The sequence below is a fragment of the Silurus meridionalis genome, chromosome 24 (genome assembly GCF_014805685.1).
Source record: "Silurus meridionalis isolate SWU-2019-XX chromosome 24, ASM1480568v1, whole genome shotgun sequence".
Classification (NCBI taxonomy): domain Eukaryota; kingdom Metazoa; phylum Chordata; class Actinopteri; order Siluriformes; family Siluridae; genus Silurus; species Silurus meridionalis.
In genome coordinates, this window is record NC_060907.1 from 5,510,442 (window position 1) to 5,532,326 (window position 21,885).

At 37.9% G+C, this 21,885-nt stretch overlaps 1 protein-coding gene across 1 annotated transcript; it reads right to left on the reverse strand.

The window, feature by feature from the left end:
* Nucleotides 1-7,878: 7,878 nt before the first annotated feature.
* Nucleotides 7,879-14,824, reverse strand: LOC124378195 (small integral membrane protein 28-like). Its single transcript, XM_046837737.1, has 2 exons — nucleotides 14,507-14,824; nucleotides 7,879-8,873 (listed from the first exon to the last, which is right to left on the reverse strand). Exons 1-2 carry the CDS (start codon nucleotides 14,615-14,617, stop codon nucleotides 8,448-8,450), a joined length of 537 nt encoding a protein of 178 aa, XP_046693693.1. The 5' UTR covers nucleotides 14,618-14,824; the 3' UTR covers nucleotides 7,879-8,447.
* Nucleotides 14,825-21,885: the final 7,061 nt, after the last annotated feature.

Here is a 21,885-nt window from a genome sequence, read left to right on the forward strand (position 1 = left end):
AAGAGAAATAGTGAGATCAGGCACGATGCAGTTTCTGAGTGCTAGATCGGTCAGAAGGTTGTGTGCTCAAATCCCAGCCACACCAAGCTGCCATTACTGGGCCCCTACGCGAAGCCCTTAACCCCATATCTGAGATAAATGGATGAGCGTCTGTCGAAAGCAGCAGTTGATTTGAAAAGTGTTTAATTAAGCTGGATTCTGAAGTCCAGCTCAGAAATGTTGCGCATCCTTAGATGCTTTTCTCTCCACACCTTTTCTCCTTGTAGCCCATCCACCTCAGGGCTTGACGTGTTGTCCGTTCTGAGATGCTTTTCTGCTCAACACGGTCCTAAAACATGATTATTTGAGTTACCATAGACTTCCTGATCACCATACCATGTGCAATTCCATACCATGTGCATTTTTATATTATGTGTAATATGTCCGTCGTTCCCTAGTGCTTTTTGTATTTTCCAATTAATTTGTATATAAAGAATATTTTATTTCATTGATATTACATATATAATTATTTTAGTTTTTTGCACTTGAAGCAGTTTCTGGCAAAAGAATTTCCTTCAGGATTAATAAAGTTCTTTCTTATCAGTAAAGTATAAATAAAATAAAATAAAAATTTATTAAATTAAATTTAATTTATTATAAAACTGTAGTAACACAATGTATAATATTGGAATGGGGTCCAAATGTTTGTTTGGAATTTGTGGAAGTTGCCATTTTATATTTCGCTCACATTTTAAATACTAAAATCTAACCAATGTGCCTTCATCATGACCCTCCTCATCCTCCTACAGAGCACGTGTTAGGGCCGTCTAAACACCAAGCAAAGGAAGAGCGTGAGTCTGTGGTGCAAAGCGAATGCAAATGTTTGCACAGTGTGCAAATGGTCAGAGCAGGGTGTCGTGTTGCGCTCAGTAAACACGCCTGGGCACTGCACTAGAGCATGGAACGAGGGAAATGGAAAAAATGCAAAAAAAGAGAGAAAAGAATGCAAAGAAAGTGCATTTGAAATGTTATGTCATCGGTTGGTGTTGAAGAAAAAAATGTTAACGGTCATATATGACTGAATGTTTACTTTAAAAGTCCTATTATGGATACGGTGATGTAAATATCTGATGGATTAAATTGTAGAAAATAATTTTACAGGTATATAAAAATACATACATTGGCCTTTCTCTTACTTACCCTGATCCAGTTTATTCAGATTGGTGTGCAAATTAGATGTTAATTTTTCTCGATGGAAAACACGCAGATTGAACTTCTGCCCGGAGCAACAAAAGACATTTATACACGAATATATGTGACACTTTATATCCAGACTACTATCAATACTTCTGTCATACCCATTCCCTTTCCTTTGTTTTATTTTCTAATGTGTATTCCATAACAGTATTTTATATGCTTATATTATATACTTTGTACTTTTATACTTTATATTTGTATTCGATATATTAGATTTTATTCTAGGTTTATTTTTATTTACATTTCTTCAGTATTGGAAAAAGGCGTAAAAAAGCGTTTCGTACTCTGTTTGAATGTGTAGGTGACAAATAAAATTTGATTTGATGCACATTCGGCTCATTTTAAACTTCTGAATAAAAGACAATGTGGGTAAAAATAATACTATGATGTATTTTTTACTCTGAGGCATGTGGACACACTGTTTTTGTAGACATCAGAGACCCATATGTGGTTTTTCCCTGAACTATTTCCATAAATTTGGAGGTAGATGGTTATCTTCATGCTCTCTAGCATTACATCTTTGGAACTAAAAGGCCCAAATCCTGTTCCGGCATGCCGATGATCCTGTGCACTTCAGCTCCATGAAGACATAATTGTTGTTGTTAAGGTTGGAGAGGAAGAACGTGAAGACCCCTGACCTCCTCAAAACATTTGGTAAAAACTGGAACTAGATCCTTCTCATTCAACATCTGTGACTGCTCTCATTGATGCTCTTGTAGGTGTATGATCACATATTTCCACAATTACAGTCCTACACATCTACAAATCTAATTAAGAAGCCTTTCTAGAAGACTGGAGCTCATTACACCAGGAAAAGGAGAATTAAATCTAAACTATAACATATACAGAATACATACATTATACAGACAAAGGTATATGGAGATTTGTATCCCATTCTACATTTAGTGCGTATTTTTTGTTAAAAGCTCCACTCTTCTGGGAAGATGTTCCCCTAGATTTTGTGGAGATTTGTGTGAGATTTCATTCAGCCACAAGGATGTTAGTAAAGTCAGGTACTGATGTCGGTGAGGTGAGGAGGCCTGGGGTCACATTCATTGTTCAATAGAGTTGGAACTGTATAGCAGGAGATCTGCCAGATTTTCCAACTTGTATAACGCATATCTTCATGGACCTGGCTTTGTGCACATTGGCGTCATGCTGGAACAGGTTTGGGTCTACTATTTCACGTGAAGGAAAATTTCATCCAGTGCTACTGCATTCAAAAAATGTCTTGTACAATTGCATGCCTCCAGCATTGTGTACCAGTTTGGGAAGAACCACATGCTGGAAAAGTCGGTTGTCCCAATACTTTTGGCAATAGTGTGCATATACATAGATACAAATGATGTACAAAAAGAGGGGTTTTCAGTTTTACTGGTTTAGAGCACAGATATAATTCCAGCCTATAGGAGGAACTTGATTGTGGACTGGCTCTTTTGTCAATCAGACTGAAGATCATTGATCTAAAATATTTATAATACTAACAAGATGAACACTTTTATAGCAAAATATGGAAAAACAAATTTAATACTATAAAATATATGTGGGTTTTATATTATTTTTGTATATTTAAATGAGACAAGAAAGACAAAAAAGGAACGCTGGCGTCTCTTGCCTCATGATGAATGCTGAGGCTCAACAGGGAACATGATATCTCTTATATCATGTTCCCAACAACAAGAGACTTTCAGAACCTGATTTTGATGCGTAATGCATAGAAGCAACCTGAATCATGGTCTTCAATGGCCAGTTCTATTATGATCACTGTTTGCTTGGTGCTGACTTTTTTTTTTTTTTGCTGTCCACCAGATGAAAGAACATAGAACAATATGTGAGTAAATAGTGCACTAAAAAACACCAGATCCCGAAATGAAATGTGACAATAATAATAATAATAATAATATATGATAATAATATATACTGTATATATATATACAGGGAGTGCAGAATTATTAGGCAAATGAGTATTTTGACCACATCATCCTCGTTATGCATGTTGTCTTACTCAAGCTGTATAGGCTGGAAAGCCTACTACCAATTAAGCATATTAGGTGATGTGCATCTCTGTAATGAGAAGGGGTGTGGTCTAATGACATCAACACCCTATATCAGGTGTGCATAATTATTAGGCAACTTCCTTTCCTTTGGCAAAATGGGTCAAAAGAAGGACTTGACAGGCTCAGAAAAGTCAAAAATAGTGAGATATATTGCAGAGGGATGCAGCAGTCTTAAAATAGCCAAGCTTCTGAAGCGTGATCATCGAACAATCAAGCGTTTCATTCAAAATAGTCGACAGGGTCGCAAGAAGCGTGTGGAAAAACCAAGGCGCAAAATAACTGCCCGTGAACTGAGAAAAGTCAAGCGTGCAGCTGCCAAGATGCCACTTGCCACCAGTTTGGCCATATTTCAGAGCTGCAACATCACTGAGTGCCCAAAAGCACAAGGTGTGCAATACTCAGAGACATGGCCAAGGTAAGAAAGGCAGAAAGTCGACCACCACTGAACAAGACACACAAGCTGAAACGTCAAGACTGGGCCAAGAAATATCTCAAGACTGATTTTTCTAAGGTTTTATGGACTGATGAAATGAGAGTGAGTCTTGATGGGCCAGATGGATGGGCCCGTGGCTGGATTGGTAAAGGGCAGAGAGCTCCAGTCCGACTCAGACGCCAGCAAGGTGGAGGTGGAGTACTGGTTTGGGCTGGTATCATCAAAGATGAGCTTGTGGGGCCTTTTCGGGTTGAGGATGGAGTCAAGCTGAACTCCCAGTCCTACTGCCAGTTTCTGGAAGACACCTTCTTCAAGCAGTGGTACAGGAAGAAGTCTGCATCCTTCAAGAAAAACATGATTTTCATGCAGGACAATGCTCCATCACACACGCCCAAGTACTCCACAGCGTGGCTGGCAAGAAAGGGTATAAAAGAAGAAAATCTAATGATATGGCCTCCTTGTTCACCTGATCTGAACCCCATTGAGAACCTGTGGTCCATCATCAAATGTGCGATTTACAAGGAGGAAAACAGTACACCTCTCTGAACAGTGTCTGGGAGGCTGTGGTTGCTGCTGCACGCAATGTTGATGGTGAACAGATCAAAACACTGACAGAATCCATGGATGGCAGGCTTTTGAGTGTCCTTGCAAAGAAAGGTGGCTATATTGGTCACTGATTTGTTTTTGTTTGGTTTTGAATGTCAGAAATGTATATTTGTGAATGTTGAGATGTTATATTGGTTTCACTGGTAAAATAAATAATTGAAATGGGTATGAATTTGTTTTTGTTAAGTTGCCTAATAATTATGCACAGTAATAGTCACCTGCACACACAGATATCCCCTAAAATAGCTAAAACTAAAACTACTTCCAAAAATATTCAGCTTTGATATTAATGAGTTTTTGTGTTCATTGAGAACATGGTTGTTGTTCAAATTAAATCCTCAAATAAAATTAATCCTCAAAAATACAACTTGCCTAATAATTCTGCACTCCTGTATATATATATATATATATATATATATATATATATATATATATATATATATATATATATATATATACACCGACACAGTAAATAATCACAGTCTCACATTGAAGCATCAGCAAAAAAATTATAATCTAACATGTTAGAATGGCAAAAAGTACATCGAAATATATATATTTTGTATTTCCATTATCATTAAAAAATTTACAAAAAATTCTTAATAAAAGCATAGTAATACATTTGTAATTGAAATTAGTAATAAATAAATAAATGCATTTCTTTATTTTTATATTTGTTATATAGAATTCAGTATCTTGAATAATTAAAAAATTAAGAATGCAAAAAAGAAAGAAAACAAGAAAGGGAAAACAACAGCATGAGTAGTGTGAGTAAGTAGGAACTAAAAAAAAAAAAAGAAAGTATAGAGATTTAAATTTTGAGGATTATTCCAACCCACCAAACCCTCACCCCCAGTACACAAAACTCATGCACTCAAAAGGTACACATTTTTTTTCTGGACTCTGAAACGAATAAAAAAGAACTAAAAATGACTCTTAAAATACTAAGGCTTGTGGTAATATAATACAAAAACTTAATGTAAAATGCTAAATATAAATCACATAACCAGCGACAATATATACATTCAATTTTTTTATCAATCATTTTTCCCCCTAAATCGTGTTCCATGGGAAGGTCATGAGGTTAAAACCGATTGTTCGACATGCTGTTTGTTGTAAACTCAGGTAAACTCAGACACTGAAAGGTTTGTTACAATTGAGGATGATGTGTATATATTTTTAGGTCGTGGCACTCAGTATTCCATTGTACATTATAATCTTTCAGCTTCTGACATAATGTAACGTCTGCGTGTTTATGGTTTATATCTAAAGTGCATTTCATGAGGTCCTGAATCGTTTTCAGCAATAACATAATGCTGTGAGATTGAAATATTTTTCATGTTGCAACTGTGTACAGATGAATCCTCCATGAATATGATATCGGATCCAGATTCTCGTGCTGTTTGTAGGGAGGAACTGAGGCATTTTTTAAAACAGTGGTTTTCAATGGGGTTTGTGAATCATCAGGGTTTTTTTTTCATTCCATTCATTTGTTGGTTTGCAACAAAACATGACATGAACCACAATATTATCAAAGCTATTATATGTATTATTGAGTTCTTTTGATCGGCTGTAATATTGTGTAGTTCCTCCCTGTACCACCAAAAACAGCTCTGACTTGTCAAAGCCTGGATGTAAGCAGCAGATACTTTAAGTTCTGTAGGAAGTGTAGCCTTCATGGCTCGGACTTGTTTGTCCTGCACCTTCTTGTTTAAATCCTCCACGGTCTAGTTCTGATTCCCAGTTTAGGAGATTGGGGTGGTGTATGAGGTGGTATCGAAAGGTTTTAAGACTTGCTCTGTTTACAAGAAAGTACTTTATATATCTACGTTTACACACAATCATCTTCAAAATAGTCCCCATGCACAGTAATGCAGCGCTCCTAGACTTTCTACCACTTCTGCAGTGTGTCCTGGAGGCCTTCTTTTTAAAACGTGTCCAATTTGAGCTGGATCTCCATAATGGTGTCAAAATGGTGACCTTTAAACCAGATCTTCATCTTCGGGAAGAGGGTGAAGTCCGCAGGAGACAAATCTGGTCGGGTGGGTGTGGAATCGTGTTGTTTCTGTGGAGAAACTCAGAATTTGCTGAACGTTTGTAGAAACTAAGTGTCCGAATGTTGAGAGTGTGTCATGCTGTTCCTCATGCTAAGGGAGGACTTTTCAATTATAATAAAGTGGAACATCTGGACATTTATAGATTTGTTTGGCCAAATCATCTCAGAAACATCATAGAATCAGATAAAAACCATAAAATTTTAGGTGTTTCCACACTTTTTTGCAGGCGGTGTTGTATATAAACATTAATTGATAAATAATTGATTTTTTTTTTTGTTCTAAATCATATTCAGGCCTTTTATTACTTCTATCCGTCTCCCACAAACATTTCATTTCTTACTTCAAATACTTTTCAATTCTTAAATCCGTGAGGAAATCAATCAGTAAAAACCGAGTATCTATTTCAGACGTGTCTCACAAAAATAATAAACTAACTACTAATAACCTGGACCAACCGTATAGCTTTGTATATAAAGTTTGTCTGCATGCATCGCTTCATTAGCTCTGGTAGAGGTGGAGGAAACCACTTTCCCTCAAACTGCTGAGTCACTGACTGCCTTCAAATAAACAAGACAGACCTCCTCTTCACCCAAGCAACATGCAAAAACCCTGCTTTACAAACCTCTGGAAGGTGCTCTGAAAGGGTGTCGGCTAAACGCGAAAGTTTCTATGTGTGTCTTTTAACCAATTTTTCTTTAAATAACAAATAAATTTATAGACTATAAGGTTTGTAGACACCTGACCATAAGATTGCAATGTGCTGTTTTTTTAACCTCTGAACTTAAACAAGTCTCCATTTGCTCTTATAATCAACTCCACTCTTCTGGTAAGATGTTCCACTAGATTTTGTGGAGATTTCTGTGAGATTTTATTCAAAAACAAGTGAGTTAGTAGAGTCAGGTACCGACGGAGGTGAGGTGAGGAGGCCTGGGATGCGGTCAGTGTGAAAAATTTGTCCAGATCTTCATGAAGCTGGTTTTGTGCGTAAGGGCATTGTCATGCAGGAGCAGGTTTGGGTCTTGTAGTTCAAGCGAAAGGGAAAATTAGAGGTCGACCGATTAATCGGCACCGATAGTTGATTGCTAAAAGTATTGCTGGGTTGCTGCACAGAGACCGCAATATTATATTTATTACTTATAATTTATTCATGGAATTATATTTATTACTAACTATATACATTTTTATTTCCTTTTCATGATTCAGATCTATTTAAAAAATATATATTTTTGTAATAAGATCAGAGCTACTTTACATGGAGTTTTATGCTTTTTTAAAAATTCAGTTTCCAGTTGATTAATTAGTTATCGGCAAATACGATATCCAACTCAGCTCAACCTCCAGCAACTGCAACCAAAGACGTCCTGTACAATTGTGTGCCTCCGTGTTGATAACAGTTTCTGGAAGAAGCACAGGCCAGGTGTCCAAATTTGCAAACATTTTTTTTGGTGTTTGGATATGAAAGTTTGAGACAATTCATAAGATTAGGATTAATAAAAAAAACATTTATTAGAAATACTTTACAATCAGTGGAAATTCAGGGGACAGAATAACTCACTGGGACAGTTCCACTTGTTTGAATGATGATTGATGAAATGATGATATTAGAGCTGATGTTTTCAGAACTTAATTTACAAAAAAAAAAAAAATCAATAAAATCAACAAACCAACACAAACAACATTCATTTTAAATTCCACATGATTGTATTTGATGATTACACAGAACATACACAAGCACAGAGGAGACACTGGTGTTAATGTACCTTAAATGTGAATTTTATCAATACGTTTATCTTCTTTAACACACTTTTAAAGATCACCAATTAAACACGCATCTCTTTATCTTTAGCCGCTACTTGTTTGGCGAGGTATGAAATAAATGTCTTTCTTGTCCCTTTGCGAGAAGTTAAAGCCTTCTTTTTTAGCAGAGTAAAGAAAAACATGATCTGATGACGATGGCGACACAGATGTGATCTACAGTGATTTACTTTTTTTATTCCCTGGATAAGTACCTGGATCATCACCGTCTCAGAGTGGAGTGTTTTCCTCTCTTGAAACACGTTACACATACTGCCCTCTGGATTTGAGTTCAGGACACAGTTTGGCCTCGAGATCTTCCATCTTTATGGATTCGACATCTTTGCCGCTGGTCAGGCTGGCGGCGCGGGTGATCTTGGTAAGGGTTTCCTCAAAAGGTGGCGGAAGGTAGACCATGAGGAAAACGCCGTCAGACGTGTCCGAGCTGGTGCTGTTCAGGCGCTCGGCGTTGGCCGTGAGCGAGGCGAGGATCTCGGCGCCGCCGTCCGCATCCTGAAGGTCCAGAGCGATGATGTTGGCCAAACCGAGCTTGTTGCGTGAGCTGCACCTCTGGTAGACAACGAAGGCTGTCAGACAGAAGATGAAGAGCAAGACCAACGGTAGCACAACGTAGAGGACAAGCTCAGTCTTCGCATCCTGGTCACTTAAAAGCTCGTTCCACTGGTAACCCTGCATGGAAGGATATAAAGAGTTATTGATTTGGAGTGGTGCATCGATTCAATTCTATTTTTAGAGCACTTTTAGGATGTATGTATTAGGATGTATGTATTTAGAAGTTCCTTATAATTGTAAGTTGATCCCTAATGAGTGATCCAGTGGCGACTGTTTTGAGGACAAACTCCCTGAGGAAGCAACCTTGAGAGGAACAAGACTCAAAAGGGAACTTTGTCCTCAACACTGAATGTCCATTCATTGCAGTTCCATCATTGTTATGGTGCCTAAAAGCAACCTACAGTCCTGAGCCATTGTAGCAGACTAATAATAATAATTCCAGTCTCAAAGTTCTGAAGGTTGCTCAGTAACTTCATGAATCTTTAGGCTGTTGATGTGGAACCAAAATGGTCAAGTTTTATCATTAGGAATCAGAATCTTTGGCCAAGTGACCATACAAGGAATTAGTTTGGGGTTTAGAGCAAACACATGGCACATTTACACATCTGGGCCCTGCACAGCAACACTGGACTCAACAGGACATGATTACACTTAACACAACCAGAACCAAGCATAGAAATCAGTAATCATTGATTTGAAACAGAAAGTGAGATTATAAATCACTGATTTCCCAGAATTAGTGCACATGTGTATGATACTGTACAAGTCTAGTATAGATTAAGATTCTGGTGGTTTAGAAAACTGTTTTGAAATCCCCAGTGTGTATCACCTGGCAGAGGCAAAGAGTCTGAACAGACTACGAGTTCCTCACGATTCTGATAATAGTCTTAATTTCTCAGTGTAAAGAAATCTATAAAGAGTGTACTACAAAAATCTTTTGCAGGAGCTCCCTGTAAAGAACAGAACAAAGGAGGACACATGAAAGTCAAGTACCTGAATTTACAGCATATCTAACATCTGGCACCGATTTCTGCACAAATCAGAAAATCTTTGAAGCCCCCAAAATACGATATCGTTTTAGTGCACGTTACAGCATGAATACGGAATCTACAGTAAGATTACAAGATTAAAGCTGTGAGAATGAGAATGCATGCTAAATATTTAAGAGAATAAAGTTGAAAGTTTTCCAGAATATTGTCGATATATTTTAAGAATAAATGGAAAATTATGAGAATCAAATAAGAAATATTTTGAGAATAGAGTCAAAATATTTTAATTAACTCACAATTAGAAGTGTTGAAATATTTTGAGAATAAACTAAAAATTATGAGAAAAAATTGAAATATTATGAGAATAAACTAAAAATTACTTCAATTCGTAAAATTTTAAATTATTTTGAGAGACAAATCGAAATATTTTAAGAGAAAACTCTAAATATTTTGAGAAGAAAGTCGTAATTTTTGAGAAAAATCTCTATTTTCTCAATGTTTTTTTTCATGTTTTGCTGTTTTGTATAAAATGGATGTGAAGGATCTGGTAAAATTTTGCTTTGGGTTCAGATTTAGCAATAAGGGAAGTTTATTTCTATTCCGCTTTTCACAACAGACATTGTCTCAAAGCAGCTTTAGAAATAAAAAGTTAAGGTGAACGAACTGTGTTTATCCCTGATGAGCAGCCATGGTGACTGTGGCAAGAAAAAACTCCCTTAGATATTATGAGGAAGAAACCTTGAGAGGAACCAGACATCAAGAGTGTGATTATAGTCTTTAAACAATACAGAACACTGGAGAGTGAGAACTAACATGAGCACTGGAATGTAAGATTATAAGTAATAATCTTTCTTTAGTCTTTTACAGTCATTTGAGGTTATGGAACCAGGAGCTACTGAGCAACTCATAAAATAGCTCAATCAGTAAACAGACACTGCAGCGGTTCTGTAGGAAGATTCATTTATTCAGAAGAAAAGGTCAGACAGACATAAAAGCAATAAATAAACTAAAATAATATCCCATTCAGTCATTTCTCTTCCAGTCCTCCAGGATTGATCAAGGCATATCTCACTTTGCATGGATGTTAATCAGATAATGCTGCTTTTCAGCTTGATTAGACTCTAATCCTTTAAAATCTGTCTGGTTAACTCATCTCAGTCAGATGACCTTTCTTTTTTGACCCCAAATGAAAAACATTATATAGGAAAAGGAGTTCAATTGGGATTTTTTTTATACCAGTACAAACGTTTAAGACCAAGAAGAAGAGCATGAGATTTCATAAATATTAATAGTGACCTGTAGGAAAGCAGGAAATGAACATGAGTACAGAGCTGAGCTGTTGAGGGTAGAAAGTCTTTGGTGGTTTCAGAGTGGCTCTCTGGCACAACCTACTGGTCAGTAAACCAAAACTGCAGCTGAGCAGGTTTATATTTTTATTTGTAAAGCGCTTTTAAAAGTGGACATTGTCTCAAAGCAGCTTTATAGAAATAAACCGGTTATAACTGTTTGTCCCTAATAAGTAACCCAATGGCGACTGTGGTGAGGAATAACTCCCTAAGACTTTATAAGGAAACCTTAAAAGGAACCAGACTCAAGAAGAAATCATTCTCATCCCTGAATGTCCATTTATTACAGTTCCACTATTGATGAGGAATTCAGTTCAATGATTATAAGCACTTAAATGTGGAACTGTGGTCTTGAGCCATTGTAGTGTAGACTGTTGATATTAACTCCAGTCCAAATTCGGTTTACCAAGTAAACATTGGTAGATATACTGTAGATAGCACCTCATCTCACCTACATCAGTACCTGAATTTACGAACACCTTCATGGCTGAAGGAAATCTCCACAAATCTCCACAAAATCTAGGGGAACAAGAGTGGAGCTCTTTATAAGAGCAAATGAAGCCCAATTGTAGAATAAGATGTTTAAAAAGAAGCACATTAATTTGGACTGTAATTTTACACTGTTTTTCTCTCCATGAGTGAATGGTTAAAAAACCTCAACAATAATGGAACTGTAATAAATGGATATCCAGATGCCACCCAGATGAGGATGGGTTCTCTCTAGAGTCTCGTGACCTTTTAAGGTTTCTTCCTCGTTTTGTCTGACCACCGTCACCTCTGGCTCACTCATTAGAGATATACATTTCTGAATTTAAAATTTTGATTCTTAATTTGTTCATTTCTGTGAAGCTGCTTGGCTTCTTTTTATTTTTTTACTGTTTGCACTGGCTGAACCTTCTTGTACTTTTCACCTTTTGATTTTTTTGCAATCAGTATATCCAAAACAAGTGGTCTTTCCTTATATATCCAAAACAAGTGGTCTTTCCTGCTATAACCAAACAAGTGGTTAAAGGGTGTGAATGAACCCTTTCATTGAAAGTGTGGGAAAGCAGGTGTTTACTGTAAGTGCGATAACTCCATGTTGGACTGGCCAAGACCTGGATAGCTACATGCTACTTTTGATACTATTTATTACTTTTTAAAATGAAATAGAGATCGATGTAAACTGCTATTTTTATAGTTCTTCAACTTCACAAGCCAGTGTACTCTTAGTGGCGGTCCCAAGCCCGGATAAATGAGGAGGGTTGCGCTAGGAAGGGCATCCAGTGTAAAACATGTGCCAGATTAAATATGCGGATCACGCATATCATAATTTTTATAGTTATTTAAAGATAATGATGTCGGAAGAGGAAAAGACTGGAAAATAAAAAAAGATATACAAGGGTACAAAAAGATTGTAAATTTACTGTGTTTTTGAGCCCTTCCATGGAACCTGAATTTGTTTCTGCTGAAATAAAGCTCGATTCTTCGATATCACAACCTTCTACACTTTATCTACTCTTTTTAAATGGCGTTTTAGCTTTGATACTGAATTTGTTGCTTCTGTTTTTACGTCGCACGAGGCTGCTTTATGACACGGTCTGTTGTTGAACTGCAATGCAAATCAAATATTATTCCGCATTTCATAAAAAAACCCTTTTTTTATATGTGAAGTGTTTCCGGACTCTTTAGCACCATGGACAATACCTCGTCTTCCACCTCTGCATATCTCCGGGAAAAAAATAGTCCAGATCTTCTCAGTTTCAAAAAAAGTGGGTTCACCTGCTCTCATTAAAATATCAGTTTCCTGCCATATCACATGAAAGCAATTGTCACAAACTGCTACCTCACAGTTCTTATCTCACCCCTGAACCATGCTCTCTCTCTCTCTCCATCCTCTACCACTGCTCGACTTATCCCTCCATCCTCTACCACTGCTCCACTCATCCCTCCATCCTCTACCACTGCTCCACTCATCCTCCATCCTCTATCACTGCTCCACTCATCCTCCATCCTCTAAAACTGCTCCACTCATCCTCCATCCTCTATTACTGCTCCACTCATCCTCCATCCTCTATTACTGCTCCACTTATCCCTCCATCCTCTGAAACTGCTCCACTCATCCCTCCATCCTCTATTACTGCTCCACTCATCCCTCCATCCTCTAAAACTGCTCCTCATCCCTCCATCCTCTATCACTGCTCCACTCATCCTCCATCCTCTATCACTGCTCCACTCATCCTCCATCCTCTATTACTGCTCCATTCATCCCTCCATCCTCTATCACTGCTCCACTCATTCCACCATCCTCTACCACTGCGCCACTTGTCTCTCCATCCTCTATCACTGCTCCACTCATCCCTCCATCCTCTATCACTGCTCTATTCATTCCTCCATCCTCTATTACTGCTCCATTCATCCCTCCATCCTCTATCACTGCTCCACTCATTCCACCATCCTCTACCACTGCGCCACTTGTCTCTCCATCCTCTATCACTGCTCTATTCATCCCTTCATCCTCTATCACTGCTCCACTCATCCCTCCATCCTCTACCATCTACTATCTCTTTATCTCTTAGGGTACAAAAACCTATTTTCATTCTAACAGGGTTTTAGACTGATGATGGTCTTAATCTGTGTCCTAATGAACCAGCGTCACAAAGTATTTATTGATGGAGACCTCAAGCCACTCTGGATAATGGGGCATCTGCCAAATCCTCTAAATGTGTCAGGATAAGGATGAGAATAATGTGAAACAAGAGCATGTTGACAACGAAAACTAACAAACAAAAACAATCTGAAGTGCTGTAGGAGTATTTCAATGAGCGTTAGAGGTACATGTACATCAGAAAATGAAGACCTGTTTCAAATTATTTAAGACTTAGAACAAATAGGAGACTTTTTAAAGCCTAAAATTTAGATTTTTTAATATTTGACTTTTTTTTTTTTACACTTTTAGATGCCACAGAAACCCTGTTCAACTTTTCAAACGTGCGAACTGTTAAAAAACAATATTTTTGCTATCAGAAAGTTTTCGTAACAGGAAACCTGAGGATGTTGTGCCACAACTGTAAATACAGGAACTGCCTAAAGATACATTCTATGGACAAAAGTATTGGGACATCTGACCTTTCCCAGCAAAATGTTACTACAAAGTTAGAGGCAAACAGTTGAATAACACGTCTTTAAACGTTGTAGCGTAAAATTTATTAAACAGCACCGACATTCGCAAAAAAAACCAAAAACAACTAATGTTTAAATAGAAAGATGGACACTCAACCAATGAAAGACACAAGATGAAATTTTTTACTTTTTTCCCTTCCAATTTTTACATTCTCATTTGGTCATTGTGCAATTTTCCATTTCCATGTCCTAATTTCCTGTTATTACTTGTAAATTTGTTTTCGTTTATTGTTGGAAATCAATGTGTTTTTACCTGCAGTTGTTTTTCCTCAGGAGGCGGTGTCGACGATCCTGCCATCCAGTCGTACGAGCCTCTCCCGGCCGGACCGAATTTCATCCAGCTGCTCTGTGGAATCTTTCTCATTCTTTTTTGCCCGATAAATCAGGACCCAGTGCAGAAATATAACCCCACAAAAAAACAAACACCTACAGGAAAAGTCTCTCTGAAAGACTCCGAGACATTTAAGAGAGAAGACTGTTGAGGAGGTTGTGTCTCGAATCTGAGAGGAATCGGTTAAGCTTGTACCATGTAAACAGTCTCTCACATGCTAACACGTGCAGATAAACAGATTTGCAGCTGGCCTAGTTTTAATAGAGAGGGGGTGAGGAAAAGATGGATAAGCTATGCCAATCAACGGCACAGATGATAGAGCACGTGGAGTTGACGGTTTGAGGGATAATTAAAATGCTAAGCACCCTCTTTCTCGCGTGTGTGTGTGTGTGTGTGTGTGTGTGTGTGTGTGTGTGTGTTTGTCTAGGCCAAAACAAACAGATGTTGAAGGAGTTTTGAAAGACGAGATTAGTGGACTTCTCAGGGTAAATATTTATTGTGCAAAACATGAACTCATCAAACTAAGTAGCACATCTGTCCTTCAGTTATACCAGGGGCCTTCACTTCCATCCTATGCACTGAGTTAACAGTAAAAACTGTGTTTCCCATCATCCAGTGGACCTTTATGTTTAGTCTCAGGTGTCTGTTCACACCAGTGAGCTGACGAGGCCTTGGGTGCTGTCAGTAATCACATTCATCCCAAAGGTGTTCAAAAGCTTTAGAACTATATGGCAGGAGATCCTCCATGTCCTCCAAACAATGTAAAGCAGATCTTTATGGAGCTGGCTTTGTGCACAGGGACATTGTCATGCTGGAACATTTTTCCAACGAATAAAATATTTCATGCTACTGCATCCAAAGAAGTCCAATCCAATTGTGTGCCTCCAGGTTTGTGGTAACCGTTTGGTGAAGAACCACATATGACTGGAAAAGTCAGGTGCCCCCAATTTTTTCCATATATAGTGTAGTTCTTACAGAGGTAGATGCAGATAAATTTAAATATAGACACCAGTCATTGAACACTAACATAAACTGCAAAAGTTAAGGCTTATATACAGTATCTAACAAAAGTAAATGCACCCCTCACATTTCAGCAACCATTTTATTAAATGTTCTCAGGGGACAATATTATAGAAATGAAACATGGCCTTTTCTACCCGGAACGGGCCTCGCAAGGGTCGACCAAAGAAGTCGAGTCCTCGTGCTGTGCGACAGGTGCAAAAAACAGCCGCATGAGTGATGTATTTCTTTAGAGGTTGCAGAAGGTCCACTCATCAGTGCTCAGACCACACGCCGCACACTGCAACAAGTCGGTTTGCACGGACTTCATCCCAGAAGGAGAATGAATTGAGAATGAACCATGTCCTGTGGTTTGATGAGACTAAGATAAACTTGTTTGGCTCAGATAGTGTCCAGCATGTGTGGTGACACCCTGGTGACGAGTACCAAGAACTCTCATATGCAGTAATCCCCCATGTATCGTGGTGGTTACGTTCTGATACCGCCTGCGATAAACGAAAAACCGCGATGAACTGACGCCACCCCAAAAATGCTATTTTATGTATACAGTACTGTATTACCATTTTACTTCATTAAATAATTAATTAATAATTAGAAACTTTATAAAAAACAGTTTCCTTGGTTGATTTTGTAGGGCCAAATCTGACATTTTAGACGCAGGAAACAATTGACGCCTTCCATTTCTATAATTACATTCGTTCACCTTTTTTCTTCCTTCCAACCAAATATTACAAACCCATAAAACTTTGTCTTCATGTATATATATATATATATGATTAGAATCATCTCATCTGCCTCATGAACACTGAGCCTTTATGAATTAAAAACCCAAATCCAGAGATAATGGAGGAATAGAATCACATCAAACTGATCCTTCACTAAGATTTCTTACTCTGAATCCATTACGTCAACTTACTCTCAAACACGGGACGGGTGTTTAGTCACATTCGGCTGCTGATTATCAGTTTGATCTGCTTCACTTGATGTGTGTATTGTATGACGAGGCCTTATATATTATCTGGTTTTAAAGTAACTTCAGCCCAGGAACAAATGGGATTTAAATTTAATTAGGTGATGAGTATCAGTGAAACGAGAATCTGCCACATCTGAGCGCATATGGCGTCCCTGACCCTGCGCAACAGAGCTGTTGTTTTCCTCACAGGGGATTTTTGTAGCTGCACGTACGACATATTGCACCAACACCAAAAAGCCTTGGATTGTGAAAGGGTTATTTGCATCAAATTGGAATTGCTTAACATTTATTGTGTATTACTAAATCTAGTGAACCCTGAGAGAAACCCTGATGTTTAAGGTTTATAAAGTGACTGTGCAGGTCCATGCTATTCATTTATACAAAAACTTTGACATGGGATTATTTCTGACAGGAAATGACCTCCAACTGACATTACTTGCAGTTTGAGGTTGTTTGTTTCTCACTGCATGTGATTTTTTTTTTATTGGTTTCTCGTCACATATGAACATACTGTGTTCTATGTTGCACACTTGTTAATATCATGAACAGCAGCCACTCTAATTCCTCTCAACTGCTTCTCTTTTTCTACCCACCCAGAGGCATCCAGAGGTTGCGCCAGCTTCCATTGTGTCAAATCTCATGGACATTTTGGACTCTTAAAAAGAAAATGCTGATTCCACAAACATCCCAAACCATCCAAAGATGTGCCAGCACCATTTCGTCCCACCTTAATGAAGATTTCTGACCTTCAAAGAGAAGATGAAGACCCCCACAAGGATCCCGAGCCATCTAGAGCTGTACCAACTCCAGCTGGATCCCACTTTATTACGTTTGCAGACATTGGATTTCGAGGATAAACAACTTCTTAATCAATCTTAAAAATAAACATCTACACGTGCAGTTTCTCAATCATCAAACATTTAAATGCTCTGGCATGGAGGAGTTGGTGTTGAATATATAATGATTTCAGATGTTGAGCTATTTTACTGCTTAGGAGCTCCTGGTTTCACAACTCCAACTGTCTGGAGAAGACTGTAGAAAGGACATTAGTCATAATCACACTCTCTGGAGCTCATGATATTTCTCACTCTCCGGTGTTTGTGATGTTTTAATGATTGAATAAGAATGAGATTTCCCTTTTGAGTCTGGTTCCTCTCAAGGTTTCTTCCTCATACCTTCTTCATCTAAGAGAGTTTTTCCTCACCACAGTTGCCCCAGGTTTGTTCACTGGGGATAAATACACATCAAGTTAAATATAAATGAATTTTTTTTGTATAATTCGTACATTCTGTAAAGCTGCTTTGAGATAATGTCCATTGTTTAAAGTGCTATAGAAATAAAATGGAATCGAATAGAATTTAACATAATAGAATTGAATTGAAATTGAATAGAATTGAATTGGCTCTCCAAGTTCAAGTGAAGAGAGAATTTCATGCAAACGCATCTGACTTCATGCAAACGAATTATGTGGCTCCAGATTTGTGTTTGGAGAAGAACTCGTGGTTCAATGGTTCAGATGTTGGACTTTTGATCGGAAGTTCATGAGTTGAAATGTAAATAATATGTGTGTAAACTATCTCAAGTGTATTCACTCAGTAACCAGATTGCTTGAGGAGAAAGATTCTTCCTGAGTTATCCTCTGTTGGTCTTCAGCATGTTAAACATTTTTCTGATGTGATTCATACTTTGGACCTGCTGATGTTTAAAAACTGTTTAATCTTGTAAACACACACACACACACACACACACACACACACACACACACACACACACACACACCTGCGAACAGGTTAATTTATTCAGAGGTCACATCCACATGTCTCCTCACATCTCCCCCAATACCAGACAGCTGCTGTAATCCTGTAAGAGGCTTAATATTCCGTTCTCCCAATCAATCTGAAAATAGACTGAAGGACGAGAAACAATTGCAAATATACAAAGGGGTATTTTTTATAGCCTCTGTTGTAAATGAATTGAATAAACAAATGCACTATTGTAATATCACTTTGTAGAAAATTTCTTTTTTTGAACATCAAGAATGCACAATTTTACAAGCAATACGAATTTTTCCGGGTTTATAAAAAAAAATAATAATAAAAATAAAAAAGCGTAGATTTTTTTTTCATATTTTATTATACAAGATTACTGATGGTGAACCGGTGATATAGTGGGTCACTTTTCTGACTCGCAGCTCCAGCATCCCTGATTTGATCCTGATCTGGGGATTACTGTCTGTACCGAGTTTCTGTACATGTTCTCCTCGTGTCTGCGACCCTGACCAGGATAAAGTGCTTATTGAAAGTGGGTGAGAGGACGTCTCAGCACGCAGGACATTGCAGTTTATCAAGTGGTCGAAAAGGAAAAAAAGTCCGTCATCCATGTCGATGATGTGATTTAAATATTTTTTTTGCTTCATTTAAAAAAAAAAATGTGCAACTGGAAACTTCACACTTTTTTATCCTTGTGTTTTTGCATTTATTTTTATAAAAAAGTATTCAAAAATTGCAACTGGAAGCTTCTGTCACCGAAACAAATTGCTTGTAAGTGCAAACACGCCAACAGAAGGCAGCACGAGGCTGCACGCACAGTCACAGGGAGCGCCAACCTTCATAAGTCAGTGCTTCCTGTCCTATGTACATCGGGGGCTGTGCAACTGGTGCTATTCTGACCACGTGTGCACCCTGTCACCGAGCTCTCCTCACACGTGAAACAACATGATCTTGCTTCCGCAACCGCTCTACTCGAAAGATTTGGTTTCTGCGGATTTCACCCTCTTCCTGAAGATGAAGATCCAGCTTGGAATTTTACACCTTTCCGGCGCGAATTGCAGAAGGTGCTTGACACTAGAGCTGCAACAGCTAATCGATAAAATCGATATTAATCGATAATAAAATTAATTGTCAACGAACGCCGTTATAGATTAGTTGGGCTGCTCAAGTTACAGGTTTGTTTAATGGCAAGATAACACTACCTCTTGTGAAAATGCCGGACAGTACAGAGTCAATCGGCACCAGGAAAAATTGTGCGTCCCAAGTCATCTAAGGCATTGGAGCATTTTATATTAAACGCAACAAAGAAAACTGTACCTGCAGGTCATACAAAGCGGAGCTTGTGTTGGATGGAAGTACCAAAGTGAAGCACGAGTACGTGAAAAGAAAACACAGTGGTGTCACGGATGAAGGCGAAACATCAGCACGGTAAGCAACAACTGTAGAATCCTCATCATGTGAAAATGTTACAGTTTGTTAACTTCGGGACAGTCGCGCTGGATCTGTTCTGGTAGGACTCACGAGCATCAGGTTGTACAATCAGTTCTCACGCGACTTGATGGATTCAATTAAACAGTGCGAACAAACACAAAATCTAAAAACAGCAAATAACAGCAGCAGTAAACGATCACATTTTTGCTCATTGTTGTGGTTTTCAGCAAATAATTATGTATTTATACACCAATGTATATTTTATCCTTTTTTTATCAAGTCTGTTTGCTGCCTTTCTCCGTTCCATTCTCTTTTTATAGCATGTGTCTACTACAACAGTAACTTCTCTGTTTTCAGACGTGATTTATTGCGGCTTTACTACGTTCAAATGCTTGTTTTTAATGTTTGTATATTTAGTTTATGTAGATATCATTTCAGTGTTAACAATCATTTAATTTGTAACTAAATTATATCTTCTAGATGCTTATATATTCACAACTGAACAAAATGTCTGTATTTTTGTAAACAAAAATTGTCAAAACAATGTTATATTTTATATAAGGTTTTTTTTTTTTACATAGCAGTCAACGTGGCATCTGCAAAATACAATACAAATGTTGATTTACACAAATTGCTTCCCGTTGCATATTTAAATGCTGTTTTGTTTTTTTTTGTTTTTTTTACAGAAGGAAAAAACCCAGCATAAGTGAATTTGCAAACGAAAAATCCCCCATGCACTGGTCAACAAGCAGCTACTATAAGCGTTCAAATGTCTAAAATAAAGATCGATACTCTCAAAATGTGGATTTGGCATTTTATAAGTCCACTTTTATACAAAAATACCCTGGGTTTTATATAGTTATAATAAACAAAACATAATTTTACAACAATTCTTCTATCCGATTAATCGAGGAAAAATAATCGTCCGATTAATCAAAAGAATTGTTAACTGCAGCTCTTCATGACACACTTTGAAAAGATTTCTAGGACACGTATCCTGTGCCGGAACGCTGGGGGCGCTGTAATGCTGTGCAAGGGGACTGTTTTAAAGGTGATTGTGATTGTACTCCAATTATAGAATACATCTCTCTCTCTCTCTCTCTCTCTCTCTCTCTCTCTCTCTCTCTCTCTCTCTTTATATATATATATATATAATTAAAAAGTTGATTTAATTTAGTAATATAATACAAAAAGTGAAACATGTATATTATATAGATTCATCACACACAGACCGATATATTTCAAGTGTTTTGCTTATTTCTTTCAATTATTATGATTTTAGTTTACAGCTAATAAAAACCCAAAATTCTGTATCTCTGAAAATTAGAATATTGTTAAAAAGTCGAATATTGTACACTCGTGGCGTCTCACTCTAATCAGCTTATTAAATCCAAACACCTGCAAAGGTTCCCTGAGCCTTTAAATGGTGTCTCAGTCTGGTTCAGGCTCCACAATCATGGGGAAGACTGCTGACTTGACAGTTGTCCAAAAGACGATCATTGACACCCTGCACATGGAAGATGAGACACAAAAGGTCATCGCTAAAGAAGCTGCTGTTCACAGACTTCTGTATCCAAGCACATTCATGGAAAGTTGAATGGAAGGAAATAATGTGGTAGAAAAAGGTGAAACGAAGCAGAATTTGGGGAGATTCACAGAAAGTGGACTGCAGCTGGAGTCAATGCTTTAAGAGCCTCCACGCACAGACGTATCCATATGCTACAGCTGATGCGTTCCTCATGTCGAGCAGCTCCTGAACCAGAGACAACGTCAGAGGTGTCTTACCTGCGCAAAGGACAAAAAGGACTGGACTTTTGCTTAGTGGGCCAAAGCCATCTTTTCAAAAGAAAGGAAAGAAAATTTTGCATTTCATTTGCATTTCACTTGGAAATCTAAATCCCAGAGTCTGGAAGAAGAAGAGAGGAGAGGCACAGAATTCAAGTTGTTTGAGGTCTACTTTGCACAGTCAGTGGTGGTTTGGGGAGTCATGTCATCTGCTGGTGTTGGTCCACTGTGTTTTATCAGGTCCAAGGTAAGCACAGCCGTCTACCAGGACGTGTTAGAGTGCTTCATGCTTCCCTCTGCTGACCAGCTTTATGAAGATGGTG